Source organism: Acomys minous (assembly GCF_964271855.1).
Source record: "Acomys minous genome assembly, chromosome: 18".
In the NCBI taxonomy this organism is placed as follows: Eukaryota; Metazoa; Chordata; class Mammalia; order Rodentia; family Muridae; genus Acomys; species Acomys minous.
In genome coordinates, this window is record NC_140501.1 from 51584625 (window position 1) to 51602935 (window position 18311).

An 18311-nucleotide genomic window follows, 5' to 3' on the forward strand; every position below is an offset into this window, starting at 1 on the left:
AAATTAAATCCAAGCCATGGCTCGTAATTAAGCTGTATCTTGCATAAAAAAAAAAGAAAAGAAAAGAAAAATAGACAAAACCAAACCCCTAGAAGGATGCAGAAGTGCTCTTAGATTTGCTGATACACACAGGTCATGCAGTGAGTGCTCAGCTTCAGTTACCTGGCAGCGCAGCTCTGACTTGGTTGGAGTGGCCAGCAGAAATCGGACAAATTCCTTTCGCGATATCGGTGAATGATCCTCTGGTGGTTGGGAATTCTTGAAAAAAATATTTTAAAAAGCCCAATGGGGTCTTTGGTGTGATACTTAGGATGAGTGTAATACTGATCAAGATAAAAACTGCCTCACCTTTATGGCTACTTCCAGGTGTTCAATCAGGGAGTCAATTCCAAAAAACCTGGCTTCTTCTAGCACACCTATCAAGATACAAAGCATGTGACTTTTACACAGAACAAGTCGTTTTGGTTTTTATATAATTTTTTCTGTTAAACTCAACTAGGCTTGTTTGCTTATTTATTTATGTGTGTGCTTGTGTGTACAGGTGGGTGAAAACCAGAGGACAACTTCAAGTGTCATTCCTCAGGTGCTGACTGCTTGACCGCCTTTCGTTTGTCTGCCATCTGCCTGGAACTTGACCCAGTCAGCTGGGGTAGCTTCTGCAGGGAGCTTGCAGGGACCCTCCCTCCTCCTGTCTCAGCCTTGCTGGGATTACACGCGCAGGCTGCCATGCCCGGCTTCTTAATTAGGTCCTTAACCCGACTCCAGTTAATCAAACTCAGGCCCTGACACTTATGAGGCAAGCCCTTTACCAACTCAGAAGTTTCCCTAGGCCCAGAAGGTAGAGGCTTGGTCAGTAGCAACAAGCAACCGTGGTTTAGAGTGCTTCTACAGAATGTTGAAACATATTTTGAAAACACATTTTTGTTGTTATTTTCTGAGCCAGATTTCATCTCATCACTTGGGATACTGAGGGTGGGCAAGTCTGGGATACACTAGAAAACTATAGTTTTCTAGTACGTCTGGGTTACACAGTGAGACTCTGAGGCAGAAAACCCAACAGGTTTTTCCACAAAAGAAAAAATAGAAAACTAATAAATTATAACAAAAGCTTGGCATATTTCTAGGTTATGTTGGTAGCTAAATAGGCCATGAGCAAAAGAAAATTTTTTGTTTGTTTGCTTTTTGTTTTTTTTTGAGACAAAGTTTCTCTGTGTAGCCTTGTCCTAGACTTGCTTTGTAGACCAGGCTGGCCTTGAACTCATGGAGATCTGCCTACCTCTGCCTCCCTGAGTGCTGGGATTACAGACATAAGCCACCACGCCTGGTTGAGCAAATAAACAAACAAACAGACAGACAAAAACACTATATGTCCTAAAACAGCCAATTCAGTAGTGATTTTACTGCAAATCCAATTAAAAACAATTAGTTCATTTAATCTTAACAATTCATTTACTTTATTAACGGAGTAAATAATCTGTTACATTTGCTATCAATGTCTTAATGAGTCAGAAAATGATAAAAATGAGTAACAGTTTAAGTCAAGTCCACAAAAATAGCTCAGAAGTGTAATTCAGAGACTGAGGCATTCTTATTTCTAAGTGGTAAAGGGATTTTATCTATCATTGGCTTTGCTCACCTTGGATAAATAAGCACACATCTGCATGTGAGCATAAGTAAGGTAAGCTCTATGTTCCAAAAGAGGACTCAGTTATTTGGTTGGCTAAACTGACTCAGGAATTACAAAATTAACAGACATGACCCCTCCCTAAGTCTAAGATAATAACAAAGGCCAAACAGTTAGCTGGGAGGGAAAAAAAGTCTTTCCTGTGAAAGTCAATCTCCACTGCCAGCCATCCCGCTGAGAAAAAAATCTCAGAGGGGCACACTCACAATCCCCCTGGCATGTGTTCCCTGCCCAGCCTCAGGCCCACACTCAGAATCACATGTTCCCTGCCAACCTCAGGCCCACACTCAGAATCACATGTTCCCTGCCAACCTCAGGACTCCTTCTCTGCATCCCTCCCAAGAGGCAGTACAAGTATCAACCTCTATAGAAACCTGGAGTAAAGAGGCTCGCTTGGGCCTCACTCTCAGTTTACCAACGCCTTTTGTGTAAATCAGACCCTCTGGGGGAATGTGGTATGGCTGCCTTTCTAATTATAGGCTTAGAATTAAACTTTAAGACATCCAGAAAAGCTTTGTATTTATAAAATCCCAGATAGGGACAGTTGAAAGGCTATTTAGTCTATTTTCTACTAGTAACACCTGGAATTGTACTCTAGCCCCACCACTCCATTCCAGTCTCAGAAGAACTGCTGTAGATTGTTTTTAAAGTATTAGATGTCAGGCTGGAGAGATGGCTCAGAGGGTAAGAGCACTGGCTGCTCTTCCAAAGGTCCTGAGTTCAACTCCCAGCAACCACATGGTGGCTCACAACCTTCTGTAATGAGATCTGACAGGTGTAAACAGAATATTGGATAAAGTATTAGATGTCTTAAGGGAAACTTGTTTGGATGGAAACTATACTTATTAAAAATGATGTATAAAGTGAATCCAAGAGAGCTCCTTCACTCGCAGACATGAAAAGATGACCAATACAGAACACTGATACCAGAGAAGTAGAGTGACTCCTGTGACAACAACTGACCACAAGGATCTAAGCTTTTGGAACTAGTTTGTGGGAAGAATCTACATATTTGGAAAAGCAGGGCAGAAAAAGCTTAAAACCCTGTAGGTGAATAATACTAGGCATTATTGCTGTAAGCTCAGAAGACCAGACCAGTAGGAATGTAGACAGTGAAGGCCAGGCTCAACAGACTTCAGATTGGAACATCAGTCTAGTAGGATTAAAATATAGGCCGTCCACATTATATCCTGGCAAAAAAAATTTTTTTAATATTCTGTCTATAACCCAAGCATTTGAGTAAAGCTGAATTTAAAAATAATGGACTACAGTGACTGGGGCCCAGAAGGGCCTGCTGAGACTGAGTGAGGACCTTGCATGGACTGGATATACACCCCCTACAAAGATGTATCTGATGGGTCCTCTATTGAGGGTTAGGGCTGTCTCTGGCATTGACTCCCTTGCCAGCTTTTCAACTACTCCCCCATGGCAGAACTGCCTTGCCAGGCCACAGGAGAAGAGAACATGCTTAGTCCTAACGCAATTTGATGAGCTGGGCTGGGTCGGTAGGGGGACTCCCCTTTTCTGAGTAATAGCAGATGGAGGGTGGGGAAGAGGGATGGAGGGAGGGAGGGGAAGAGGGATGGAGCTACCACCAGGATGTAAAGTTGATGAATGAATGAATAAATAAATAAATATATTAATTAAAGGGACTAATTAGCCTGGTAGAGGGGAATTTCCAGACAGTAGAACAACAAGGCTGGAGCATACGCTAGTAGCTCCTCTTAGCCTGGCTGACATGAGAACTGGAATCACAGAACAGGAAAGGAAGATTGGAGAAACAAGTGTTCTGGCCAGAATTGGAACGTACGGAACTTTGTGGATTAGAAGGGCAGCTTGTTGAAGAGATTAGCACCATCTCAAAGAGATCAAGTACTGTGCTGGTGAGCATCTCAAGAACTGACCAGACCTGACCCAACACAGGATCAAGGGTATAAAGGTCTGAATTCATTTGAAAGATTTTGCTTTGAGAAGACAAATGGGGAGTTAGCCCAGTGGTTTTTGTTTTGTTTTGTTTTCCAGATCCAACCATGCAGGGACTCAGCACCCCTCCATGCTGTACCCTAAGGCAGTGCTTCTCAGCCTTCCTAATGCTGCAACCCTTTAATACAGTTCCTCATGTTGTGGTGACCCCAACCATACAATTATTTTCATTGCTACTTCATATCTGTAATTTTGCTACTGATATGAATCATTATATAACTGATACAAAGATGGCCTTAGGTGACCCCTATGAAGGGTCATTTGACCCCCAAAGGGGTTGTGACCCACAGGTTGAGAACTACTGGTCTAAGGGGACCCAGCTAACATTTCAGCTGGCTGTAGACATCCATATGATTCTGGTTTTGCATGAATATAAAAATGCATGGATTCTAGGGTCAGAGGTTTCTATACAGATTTCAAAAGCAGACAGTTAGAGATACCAGGAACATGGAATTGCCTGGCAAGGAAAAGCTGCAGGGGGCGAGCAAAGTCAGCTAAGAAGAGACCACAGTATTACAAATAGCCAAGTACAGGAGGGGTGCTTATTCCATTGAGAAGCTCACATTATATGCCCTAGATGCTGCCAGTCACAAAGCTAGAGCATTTAATGCCTGCCTTGTTCAATTTGGTCCTACTTCATTTAGTCCCTGTGATGGTTTGAATGAGGAATGTCCCACAGGCTCAAGGATTTGAACACTTGTTCCCCAGCTGGTGGTGCTGTAGAGCCCTTTGAAGATGGAGCCTTGCGGGAGAAGGCTTTGAGAGTTTATAGTCTGTCTGGTCTCATTTCCAGTGCACTCTCTGCTTCGTGTTTGTGGTTAAAGCCGTGATCTCCCAGCTTCCTGCTCTAGCGGCCTGCTGCTGTGGCTCCCTGCCATGATGGACTTGTCTCTGGAAATGTAAGCCCAAATCAACTCTTCCTTCCTTTTCTAGGTTGCCTTGGTCATGGTACTTTCCTGCAGCAACAATAGAGTAGCCAAAGAGCCCCACTCCTCCTTTCTATGCTCCAATTCTTCTCTCTGCGAAAAGGAGGGTTTATTCTCTGCTGTTACATCTTGAAAGTATGCGATTTTCTACTTGTTTTTCCAGGAGCTTATAACTAAGAGATTGTTTTGAATCTCAGCTGGGGCTCTCCACTTGAACTTCTGAACAATGTTGCAACTGATAAGACTATGGGAAGTTGTGAAATTGGACACTGAATTCTGCACTATGAGATAGTAATAAGCCTTTGAGGACCAGGGGCAGAATGTTATAGTTCAAATATGAAAGGATCCCACAGGCACAAGGCATGAATATTTGGTCTGCTGTTGGTGCTAGTATTTGGGGACATTCTGAAAACTTAGGAAGTGGGACCTTATTGGAGGAAATAAGTCAGTGAGGTATGGCTTTACAAGAGACTGGTCCCCAGGCCCTCCTTACACTCTGCTTCCTGTCTGCCATGAGACTTAAGAACATCTTTAAGTATATGCTCCTACTCTCTTTATGTCCTGCTAAACCACATGGAACGAAGCAACTATGGACTGAACCCTCTGAAACTGTGAGCCAAAATGAAACTTTTAAAATCATGCACTAGTCATTCCTGTCACTGTTGTGTCCAAATACTAGACAGAAGCAATCCAAGGGGAGGAGATAATTATTTCGGCTCACATCTGCAAGAATATAATCAATTATGTAGGAAGTTTACAGGACTGGAGGAGCATCTGGGTCCATGGCAATAGAAGCGTGCAGTATGACTTGCTTATATCTCAGTAGCAGACAGGAAGCAGAGCTGGGCAGTACTCTCAAATGCAAGCCTTATGCTCACTAGCTAGTCTATATGTCCCTAAGATTCCACAGCCTCCTAAATCAGCATCACTAGATAGGAGCCAAGTGTCCAAGATGAGCCTGTGGGAGACCCCTTATACTCAAACTGTAACAAGATATCTACCCAGACATTTAATTATAAGTATGGAAAAATAATCATGCAGATGAGTTATCGTATGGCCCCCAGCCTGTCATGCTCCCTACAATACTGGAAGTAGTGACTGGCACAAGACCAAATTCATGCACTTGGGGAATGCTATGGCGTGGAAGATGAATGCTCCCCACAGATCCACAGGTAAAGGACTAGCCTCAGGGTTGCTAGTATCAGGGTATGGTATAGACCCATAAAAAGTGAGGCATTAATGACAGGTCCTTAAGTTACTGAAGCCATACCCCCAAAAGGAATTGTGGACCCCTGGTCTCTCTATTCAGAATAAAGATATGACCATTGTGTGTGCTAAATATATGAATATAAGCAAAGATAACCAGGCAGAAAGACACCTATCTGTACTGATCCCTACACTCCCATACTTACAGGACTTGTACATGTGTGAAAACTTACCCAGTAAGTTAATGCCATCATTTACAATGAGCTGTCCATGACGTAAGTAGTTCAAAATGGGTTCAAAGTACTCAGGACTTCGGTCAATTAAGAAAGCTCCTCTATGATCTTGCTTATTTCCCCAGACACCTGTGATATCATTTTAATGAAGAAATGCCCCCACAAACAAAAATAAAGTCAGAACTTGTGGAAGAAAAACAAAAATCACATAATATTCCATCAAGTCTTTACTCATATAAAAATTATTTTATCCCACTCCAGAGTTATGAGGTCAGCTCAAATAAAACTGGACCACAAAAAAATGAAACTGGGTTCTACTCACCTTTGTCCTTGAACATGTGTGCCAGCATACTGTCGGGCTCTTTATTCACTAAAGTGCTCCTAAGAATTCAGGGAAAAAAATGGATTTCTCCATGTGTCTTTATAAACAAACATATTTAAGTCAAGAGTACACTTGAGTTCAGCTGTTCTCTCAAAGAGATGCATGCTACAACCTGGTAGGAGTAATGCTGGGAAACAAAAACGTGCAGTAAGTTGCCAAAATCTCCTCTAATCTGGCAATTCCTTTGATTTCATGCTGCATTAGTATCTTTTTATTTACACACTAGCAACACATTTTATACAATATTTTTGATCTTCTAGTATCTGACGGCTTTAAGTTGTTTCTAGAAATACTGCTAATTTATATGTGTAATCTCTGTTTATTATTACACCTAAAGAGCAAACCTTAAAGCTGAATGAATTGATGCTTTATTTATGCGTTCTCAGGATGAGAGGTTAATTTCTTTTAAATTTTTTCTTAAGGAATTTTCTAAAAATGGTTTCACATCAGACATTTTTAAGAAGCATTTGAAATCTTGTAAGGAAGTCAGTTAGCTGAAAGAAAATGTACACAGTCCCTTCACTGCCATGCTCTTTAAGACAGGCAGACAGATACACAGACGGACGGACGGACACACACACACACACATACACGCACACACACAAAACCTACCTTGTTGTTGTAAAGTATCGTCCCCCAACATTTAATGTCAGCCAGTCTGTGTGGGGTCCTAGTAATCCCCCAGGTGGTTTAGAATCTGTCTGAGGATCTACAGATAACATGTAAAAAATAATACCAATAGTAAGATTAAGGCAAAGAAATAATTTTTCAAAGCAAAACCCATAAGAATCTATCAAAGTACCCAGACAACCCGAACAACGTAACCCAGGAAAGAGTCCACTAAACTGCTAGAATAAGGGAAGAAAAGTCCTCTGGGTGATCAAGAATAGTCACTTAAGATCAGATTTCCTGGTGCCACCCTTTATGTCAGAACAAAGTGAAGTAACTTACTTACAATACCCAAATAAGGAAAGTGTGGACCAATAATTTTTTCAAAGGCTTCATTGTAAAACTGACATAATGTACACATTTAAAGTTAATAATTTGACAAACTTTGACCTTATTCCACATCTGATTTTCAAGTACCGAGCCATAAACTCTTATATGTTGCAAGACGCTGGAGAAAACTGGTCTCACAGCCTCTGGGGAGAATCTATCAGAGTAAGTTTCAGGCAGACAAGCACTGGAGAGAATGACCTAAGCAAGCACTGAAGACAAGCATTAAGTGCACTCAGGGAAGGAAACATCAATGGAGCTTAGGAAGAAAAGACAGGAGACATCGCATGTACCTTCTGACAATGTGGAAACACAACAATTTTTAACAAAAAAGGTGAAGGCAGGAGGATATACAAAACATGTTAAGCTGTTGGCAGACCCTATTGGTATTAAAAATATTGCTTATTCCTCTAAAATTTTTATGTGATTTTTGAGTGGGATGAAGTAGATGAATAATAACTTGACATTGTAAATGCGTCACTCTGCATTCTTGGAAAATCAGGGTGACTGATATAGAAGAAAGGAGACAAAGTTAAGACAGAAGAGGGTAAGTAAAAGCCTTATAATCCTGAATATATCTGAAAGATTCAGTATGAACCCACAGGATATATTATATTATATAACATAAACATCTCATCTTATAATATATGATAAACTTTATGGAATATGTTATATAGCATAACATATAAACTATCTCTAGATACTTATATACACCCAACTCTAGTCATCAAAAGGACTTTTAACAATTATAACCCAGACGGCATCTTGAACATGACATTAAATCATAACAATGATGTTCCATGTCTGTGACAAGAGAGTAAGATAAATTAACACTTTATTATACTGGAGAGCAAAGAAACCTCGAAAAACTAATGAGCAGATGAGACACCTGGGGCATCAATATAAGTAGAGGATGGAACTCTACCAAATATTCTGAAGTCTAACAAGTCCCAGGAACAAACAGAAATCCTAGGAGAATTTGTTGTTACTTTTCGTGGTGGAGGAGCTTTAGGTGATTGAACTCAGGCCTCTATTCATAGCAGATACTGGTTCTACCACTGAATTAAAATCCCAGCCTATTTATTCTCAGTGAATGACTCTATGGCTAGCCTGCAAGGAATCAATGGAATAACGACTTTTGGATACAGATGATGGAACAAGATTTGTCCATAATTTAAGCTGGAGACAGAAGAGGCTATACATTTATTTTGTCGTTGGTTTTATTGAGACAAGAGTCTTTCTTACAATGCAGACTTGGCTGGCCTGGAGCTCACTATGTATATCAAGCTGTCCTGAACTCACGGAGCTACCTACCTCTGCGTCTTAAATGCTAGCACCAAAGGCAGGCAGCTACACGCCCAGCGCACACACCTACTTTAGTGTGCCTACTGCCTGAAGCACGACTCTGAGAGTGTCCTCTACACATGAAACACAATGGCAGTCATGCTCAAAAACACTTAAACACACACGCATGTGTGACTATAAGGAACAAAATTAAGAATTTGTTCAAGAATATTTGCTTACTTATGTATTAGGTCTTTTCTTTTGAGATATTCAACTATATATGTTTTCTTCCAAATGAAAGGATAGTGGCTGAAGCCAAGTCATGTTTTCATTGTTAAGACTTGATCAGCAGTAAAGGACTGTGACACATTATGCAAAGAATACATGATTACAAGTAACTAAAATAGTACTAAGGGAAGTTCTAGCAACCACTATCAAAGAAAATGTTTTAAACAAAGAAAATGTTTCTAAAATCAAAAATTACTTTATTATGTCATAGGTCACAATTGTATGAACCTAGTGCATCTCAAGGCATGTAAAAGAGGAAACAATATAGACTAGACTAGAATTGTAATTCAAATGAGTGTAATTTGACATAAACTCAATGAATAAAAATGACTATGAAAATCTGAGTTTAGCCATCATAATTTTTTCATAGTAAGTCATATAGCTTCTTGTAAAATATTTACCATTTCAGGCTTTTTACTGTGACAAAGAAATTTAGTAGTTAAAAAGTTACTTACCAATAAATGGTTCTCCTTCACATACAAACAACACATCATCATCCCTGGGAAAACCAAAATTTAAAAAGCCACAATTAAAATTTGACAGCATATTACTTAGCTAATGACTATCTGAACTCTTCCTTAGAATTACACAGATGACAAGCTTTGTCACCTATCTATCTACAAGGAAACTGTCTGTGGGACTCTGTTTACCCCTGACTAGATCTAAATGCAAACACAATTGATCTTCTATAGCAAAGTACTTTTGAAATGAAAGGAAAAAAAAATCTCTCACTAGCAAATTTATGAATTTGGCCTTATATTTACTGAAGAACATGTAATCTTATATCCAAAGGACATGACTAAAGCCATAGGCAAGTTGTTTTTATTTTAATGCTTTACCCCTAAATGAATTATTGGAGCGATTTCTCACATAATTAGCAGCTGAGAACTTAAGAAATTAAAACAAACTGTCAAATTAAATCCTGGAAAAATGGCACCTTAAGCAACTCTGCTGTAAGCACCTACTCATTACACGTCTACCATGACCACACTGAAACACTTCAGATGACCTACTCTCTTGGATTAGCAGTTTACTCTCCTCCCTGACTGCCTTGTACCGTTAGTGTAACTCAATGATCAGAGACACTGACACTACTGTGAACCAGAAAACACTGTGAGAGCCTCAAATTCTGACACAGTCATATCCATCTGACCTACAGAGATTATTTTGTGGATCAACATAGGATACATTGAGTTCTTCTTGGGAATAGAATTTCTGCTTGAAAATTAGGTTGGTATATAACATTCAGAGATGTAAGTCAACTATCCAAAGATGCTGAAATAAAGGAAAAAAAAAACTAAGAAATTCTAATTTATTTAGATTTGTGTTTCAATTTGTAATTTCTCCTTGCTCAGTTTGCCAGTTAACATTTCTAGATTAGTATGAAAGTTTTTGTCCTCACAGACAAAATTCAAATCAACAGCTAAACTCTATGCCCATGGTAAGACCCTTCACATCTCAGAAGCTTGCTTGGTCTCTCTGCTTAAAACAAAGAGACTAGAACCAATGGCTTTCAGAGGAAGTCTCTTCTACTGGAGGGTTAGTCTGCCCTGGATTTGAGTGTAGATTAATGTTCATATACAATGTCACTTAAAGCATCAGTCTTTATATCATCAATTAAGACACCCACTCTTTGCCAATCAAATGAGGTAACTCAAGCAAAGCAACCATATTGCTGGTGTGGTCTCTACCTAAACAGCGTCCCCTTTATCATCTTTCTGCTAAACTGCTTTCTTGCCCCCAAACTGTCTTATCCTTTGTGAAGAGAACTTGACACCTGTTTCAAGCGATAATCTACATGGGACACTAAAAACCACAAAAAGGAGCTTTAAAAAGCAGTACTGTGGTAAACCCCTTATATCTCTAGTTAGAATTTTGTAGTATTTAGCATCAGCTCTTTGTGATGTTTATAAATTTTAAAACAATGAGTTTAATAATAAACAAGTTCATGTAAGATATTTAAATTTTTAAATTACTACAAAGAAGAAATTCTTGGTGCCATATATGACTGATGCAAACTATCAATATACTGTGTATAAGTAAAGGTTCTCTAGCTGATCAACAGACTGAGTCCAAGTGATTTAGTCTTCAAACAGCTAAGTCGACACAATCACTTGCCAAAAAACAGCTTTCACAACAGCAATGAAACTACTGCATAAGTGAGACACACAGCACCAAGACTCCAAGGATACATTACTGACAGCTTAAAAAGGTGAAGGTTACCTGATCAAAGCAATATCATCAATCAGTCCACCTTTTCCATTATATACACTGGTGGCTTTTATGCCGAGTTTACTGCTGGCCACTGAAAGCAAATCAGACAAAGTTCCATATACAGCAACAACCTGTGAACATACCAGATCAATTTGAACAACATATACAACGAATTTCACCACTGACATCACAGATTAAAACATAAAAAGATCATGTAGGAGATTCTAAGCACTGTCTGATACATAGTTATTTTGTGCTTCCTACTGTAGAAACTCAAAACTAAGAGAATAAAAACCCGACAGAAGAGAGGGAGGAAAGACTAAGAGTTCCAGGGGATGGAGGACACCAGGAGAGCATGGCCCACAGAATCAACTAAGCAGGGCTCACAGAGACTAAAGCGCAAGCACTGTGCCTGCAGGGGTCTACACAGGTCCTCTGCGGCTGTGTGTGGCTGCTGGCTTGGTGGTTTTGTGGGACTCCTATCAGTGGGAGTGGGCGTGTCTCGGACTCGTTTGCCTGCTCTTAGGATTAGGACTCCTCTCTTCCTATTGGGTTGCCTTGTCCAGCCTCAATATGAGGGTGTTTGCCTTGTCTTATTGTTTTGTCATATTAGGCTGTTGTCTCTTGGAAGCCTGCTCCTTTCTGAAGGGAAACAGAGGGGAGTGGATGTGGGGAAGAGGAGAGGGAGGGAAAGTTGGGGGCAGTGCGGGGGAGAAAAACGGCTGGGATGTATTGTATAGGAAATGAATATTTTCAACAACAACAACAACAACAATAATGTGTGGCCAACCAAAACTAATCTAGAATCTTAATGTTCAACACTAATTCTGAAGATAGACCTGAACTCAACTTTAGATTAGCATTTTCTACCTGTTAATCTGTGACAAGCTCTACGCGTTGTTACTTTTAACTAGTAAAGAAGAAAACAGTGGCATCTACCTCAGTTTTATGAGAAGATGAGCCGATGCCCGCAGCTTAGCAAAGTTCCTAAGAACTTAAGTCCTTCTTATGTTGCTCTTCTATTATTCCTTTGTAGGAGCGGCTGGTGTTTTGGACTAGCAATGGTTTTCTGCTGCTTAGTATGTTGTTCACTGCATCAACTATCATAGAGAAGGTAACAACTTCCCACTTCATTAATTTTTCAAAAACTATTTATATTTTATGAAATCCAGATTTGAGCATCTGGCATTCTAAACACAACACTGCTGGGTTGTATAATAAACTGGTCTGGCCTGCAGCGAGTCAGGCAGGGGCTGATACATAATGACCAGGCAGCTGCATTAGCAGGGGGTTGAGAATCGGTCCTCATGTGGACACTGCCTTCTGAGCTGCGGTAACCGGCTTCTCAGCGGCTGAGATAACTCCTGCGGGCAGCACTGTCTGTCATCCAGGATCACTGGAAGTTAGGAATAAAAAGCACAAATGCTGCACAAAAGGGCAAAGACAACCATAGCATGCGAAATGCCTGGGGTTGGGGGCAAGAGCATCTCCTGCCCAGAGATACCCTTCCTCCTTCCCTGTGTATTCTGCATGGCTGTTTTGCGTGGCATCCCCTCCTTGGCTTCATATCACCTTTCTCGCAGCAGTTCTTTCATTTCTGCTGGCTATACTATAAAGTGGATGCAAGACAAACATATCTACTTACAGTAAGCTCCCAACTTAAATGTGAGATGTTAAGACTTTATATAACATGTTTTTCAAAATCCATCAAATTAAACTGTTGTCTACTTCGACTCAGCTAAGTTGTTTTCCCCTGCCTTGGTTGTTTTCTAATGAACACAAAGGCCACCCATCACACTCTGGTGCTACACTGACCACATGAGGATACTTAAAATTTAACTCAGAAAACTTAATTAAAAGTTTTAAAAAGGCAGCTCATTAGCTGCACTACCCATGTGTAGGGCATTCAACTGCCCCACAGGCTCATGCACACATGTGAACCTTCTACCACCACAGTTCTAAACAGTGCTATTCTAAGCAATAGGAGAAAGCAAACAATGCTGAAACACCTATTTTTACCCAGGGAACCGCACCAGTAGTAACTAAGTGAGGACGGATTAGTGCAGTATGTGGTGGTTCCAATTACAGTGGCCCCTATAGGCTCATGTATTTCAGTAATTAGTTACCAGTGGGTGGAACTGTTTGGGAAGGATTAGGAGGTGTGACCTCGTAGGAGGTGGTGAGCCATTGGAGGTGGCCTTTGAGATTTCCAAAGTCCATGCCATTTCCAGTGTACCTCTCTGTGTCTCTTGGTTGCATCTCAAGATGTAAGCTTTAGTTCCTACTCTGGCATCATACCTGGCTAACTGTTACCATGCCCTCTGCCATGAAGGTCACACACGCTAACCCTCTGAAACTAAGCCCCAAATAAATACCTTCTTTTATAAGTTCATGGTGTCTAATCACAGCAAGAGAAAAGTAATCAGGGTAACATGTTCTCTGTTTTCAACTTTCCATGAAGTCATCATTGAACATATGACAGAAACCTCCACATAGTGACTGGTGAATCCTATGCACAATATGGTCAGAACTTGACGGGCACTTATGTTGGCTGGAAAACTAAGCAATCAAGGTATAAACTGAGTTTGACTTTTAGTATCAAAAAATCAGTTTGAACACAACAGCATCATAGTTTATATTTTCATCAAATATTTTCTCTTTCTTTTTGTTTGTCTAAAACAGTGTGTCTTAAAATTTACTACATAGCCCCAGCTGGCTTCAAACTCAGATCAATCTTTCCAGGTGCTTATTTTCTAACTTTTCCACTTAAACTTTAAAGTTTCAATGGCAAAGTGAATGTGTTAAAAGTTGCTATTTATTCTGTGAATACCAACCAACTATTGTTGTTATAGCTGATAAGCTGAGCTAAAAACAAAAACCAACCAAATAACAACAAAACCATGTAACAGGGCAAAGGCCCAGATACCATGAGGCTGAAAGACTGAGTTTGAGGCCAGGCTAGCCTACATAGTGAAACCCTATATTAAAAAAATAAAAGAAATGTCACTCTAATATTTAAAATTAAGAAAATGAGTTCTGCATTTGAAATGGAAGATTCTACTAGGCTAAATGTTAGATTACTTATGGTAAGCTCCAAATATTTCTTGAATATTGAGTGAGATGACATTGATTTCAGGGATTTTAACTAGGTCACACCTTTTCTGTGTACATCAGTTAATCTACATCTTTTGTTGAAATTTATATTGGAAGATGAAGTTAATGGTTTAATTGCAATTTGAAAGTGCTATTAATAAAAGGGTTGAAAGTGACTATCTTTGCATAATGAAACTGACTTACTGGTTTTTGGGGGTTTTGGTTTTGGTTTTTTGTTTTGTTTTGTTTCAAGATAGGGTTTTTCTGTGTAGCCTTGGCTGTCCTGAACTCACATTGTAGACAAGGCTGGCCTTGAACTTACAGAGACCTGCCTACCTCTGCCTCCCAAGTGCTTGGATTAAAGTGATAATTTTTAAATTTTGTTTTCCAAAGATATTATAAAGAAACTGCACTACTTACAGAGGGGCTGGGAAGTTTTTGTCTCCAGGCTATCAACACTAGTTTTAGAAATAAAATCTGTAGTTGACAATCTAATAATTCATGATGTTGACAACCAAAAGTCATCAATTAGAGAAATGTCTAACATTCCCAGGACATTTTACACAACACACTAACAGTATGAAAGGGTTAGATTATGCATGCTGACTAAATGAACCCAAGACTGTTTCTCTGTGTAGCCTCAGCTCTCCTATAGACCAGGCTGGCCTAGAACTCCCAGAGATCCACCTACCTCTGCCTCCCCCATAGCCAGGAACACAGGCGTGCACCACCCTTGCCCGGCTCCAATAACAATTCTTATCTAACACGGAGCGCTCAATTCATTCTACCTCAATTGTAATTGAGTTCAAAAGTAAAAATGATTTTATTTTAAAAAATGTTCTAACTACTCCTGAGGTCAAGAAGGACAATATTGAAAATGGAAAATTCTAGCTAGGCAATGGTGGTGCACACCTTTAACCCCAGCATTCGGGAGACAGAGACAGGCCAACCTCTGAGTTCTAGGCCAGCCTGGTCTACAGAGCAAGTTCTAGGACCATCAGGGCTACACAGAGAAATCCTGTCTTGAAAGAGAGAAGAAAAGAAAAGAAAATTCTGACAATATTAAATGTTGGAAAGAATGAAATCAATGGGAAGATTTAGGAACTACTGGGGGGAATATAAGTACCCACAATGCCTTCAAAAAACAATCTGCAATTACCTTATAAAACTGGATACCTGATGGGAAGTGGGGAAATAAGGAGTTGGGGGAAGACTTAACCAAAATTAAGCCAAAATGAAGAGTTTATGAAACAGCTATATGGAAAGCTAAGTAAAACGTATAATCAGCACGAATAGTACATAGGCCATATGAAAGAACAAGGGTGGCGTGCTCTGGTTAAAGGGGTCTTAGAGAAGCCTGCTAGTTTATAAGTTAAATTTTAAAAATCACATATATGTATGTTTATACATACATGGATATGGAGCATCCTGCATGGGTGGACAATGCTGCTCCAGAAGACATGGGTCATTCAATACAAATCTCAGTGTCAGGCATGGTATAGTTACCCACCAGTTATCTGGCCCTCAGGGAGGCCCCAGAGGTAACTGAAACCACCACAGGCTGTTGCCACCACTCTTGCTTATCCACCATAACTAGATGGTAAGACCCCACTGCTGAAGACAGTACTCATGTTAGATACAGAACGTAAGAGAAATCCACCTCGACAGACAGAGAAGCTCTCTCCCTACTGACTAGCTTACAAAGTGCCAAAGGGTGCTATGGGGGATGTTGGAGGAAAAAAGACATCAATGGTCTTAAGTCAGTACTGGAGCCTAGGATATTCAGACTTTCCTGGTAGGATGTGCCGCTGGTGTAATAGCAGTGTGACAGTACAGCTATATCCACGCCCTTTCTGATTGGCTATGAGGCCTGCTCTGAGGAGAAATTTCCTGCCTGGTCCTGTAAACCTGGGTGAAAGCTCCCAGGCCTTAGGAGGAATCTCCTGCTGCTATGCTAAACTGTCAAGCTGTCAACCTGCCTGCTAAGTATTGTTTATCCTCACAGATGAATGTTGCTAAACTTTGGTCAGGGAAGCTTCTTTTTGCAGTGGGTAACAGTTAGTGGAGAGAGAAGCAAAGCTGGTCAAAGTGCAAGGACTGAGTGACCACGAGTGCTCAGCTGTGACGGAATCATCTGTATTAACCTCCCCTAGCCAAGGCTCAGGAAGCATCTAGGAAGAGTGGATGACAGAAAGAATCTAAGAGCCAGCAGATGAGGAGAGCTGAGAAACGCTGACTTCTGGATGCGACTGTTGAATACATCAACTCACAAGCACTATAGTTACCCTGGGAAAGAGCTGTACTACCATATCAAGCCAGGAAACTCTCAGCGTGAGTTGGGGAGAGGCCTAAGGTAAGGCGCTGGTGGAGCAGCTATTGCCAGTTGAGGCTGTCAGGGACAAAGACTCACGTTTCCTTTTCAAACATGGTTGGTTGTAGGTTGTCCATATTCAAGTGGATGGTTCCATACCCACATGTATATGAGAAGCACTAATTGAACCCAGGGGGTTACTTTTTAAAATTATATACCTGCGGGGTGGAGGCGGGGTGTGAGTGCAGGTGTCTGTGAAAACCAGGGATATATGATGCCCTGGAGCTCAAGTTATAGGCAGTTGTGAACTACCTGATGTGGGTGCTGGGATTCAAACTTCAGTCCTCAACAGGCACTAAGTTTTCCTGAGCCATCTCACTGGAGAGGGAGCAGGAGGTGGAGGTGGGGGTGGTCCTCAAATTACAGCTCAAAGCCTGTAATATAAAAATTACCAGAAGTGTGATAGAATTATATACCCCAGTGTCACTCAGACCTACTGGGGTTGGAGGACACCACTGTTTTTAAGTACTCCCATAATGCACTCTAGGGAATTCTTACTCTTTATGCTAGAGTACACACATAGTAGTGTATGGGATACAAGTGTGTTGACGAGAGAATGGATAAATTGTGGGAGTGTTTTTTTATTTTTAAAATATATTTATATAAATATATATTTGAAATATTTATATAAAATATATGTAATATTTACATAAATACTACATATTTCACTAAAGTATTGAAAATGCAGACATTATTACTAAATGTTAGAAACATTAAAGAAAAAATGTCAAGTTTGTAAGGACTAAGAAAGCAACAAAGATAAATAAAATTAATGAAAATGGCTTTTAGTATGTTCCTTTCATTCTGATGTACCATCAATATTTTATACTGCAGGCTTCTATACACATCAAAGGTATTAAGAAACAAACTAAAAGAACACCAAGTTCTTACTAAGGTTTAGATTCAGATTTTCACTTCTAATAATGTAATGAGTTCAAGTCTGACTAGATGATACCAACAACATATTTCTGACCTAATATCAAAATTAGCTAAGGATGCAAAGGTCAGTCCAGGATACAGATATTCCCTCGCCTGCTGTGTGTGCAGCGTTTGGCACGGAGGCTCACACTCAGACAGTTCTTATTAGGTGGCAGCTGAATGAGTACTGCACACAAAAAGCCTAGGATATGCCCAAGTGGTTCTTGATGGCGCCCACACGGGGCTGTTCAGAATCGCACGTTTTATTTAGATGTCTGAATCCTCATTTCATACTCTTAATACTAACCTTTACATGGAATAGCAAAGAGATCAAAGGAGACTGGGAGGCAAATGGAGAAAAGATGAAAGGTGTAGACACAGCTGACCTTTCTGGAGCCAATAACAACTCCCCTTTCTCCTATAATTAAAACACATCAATGGTACAGGACCATAATCTTGAAAGCCTATCAGTAGAATGGTTCTGGGTTTGTGCTCAATCAGTTGTGTGTTTATTTAGGTGTAAACTGTGTGCCACTGTCATGGCAATAGAACTTTTATTTACCCAGATTACAAACTGGCCAGCAAGAATCTTCTGAACATTTATCATTAAATTTAGTGAGACTCTGCTAAATTTAAGATTGCCTTTAAAATATAAACGGTTGTTTTTTAATGTGTGTGTTTGAGTGTGTGTAGGCACACGCGTGTGTGTTCAGGTGTGTGTGTACCTGTGTGG

The 18311-nt window shown here is 40.2% G+C and overlaps 1 protein-coding gene across 2 annotated transcripts in view; it reads right to left on the reverse strand.

Annotated features, from left to right (window-relative positions):
• KCTD9 (potassium channel tetramerization domain containing 9) overlaps positions 1–18311 on the reverse strand; it is a 29939-nt gene that overhangs the window by 8657 nt on the left and 2971 nt on the right. Inside the window, exons 2-8 of one of the 2 annotated variants that reach the window (XM_084766996.1) lie at positions 11206–11327; positions 9438–9481; positions 7027–7123; positions 6355–6413; positions 6033–6161; positions 349–416; positions 163–258 (exon numbers count right to left, since the gene is read on the reverse strand). In XM_084766996.1, coding sequence (XP_084623122.1) covers positions 163–258; positions 349–416; positions 6033–6161; positions 6355–6413; positions 7027–7123; positions 9438–9481; positions 11206–11327 — 615 coding nt within the window. The remainder of the gene's footprint in view (positions 1–162; positions 259–348; positions 417–6032; positions 6162–6354; positions 6414–7026; positions 7124–9437; positions 9482–11205; positions 11328–18311) is intronic. The other variant, XM_084766997.1, reaches the window with a different exon arrangement.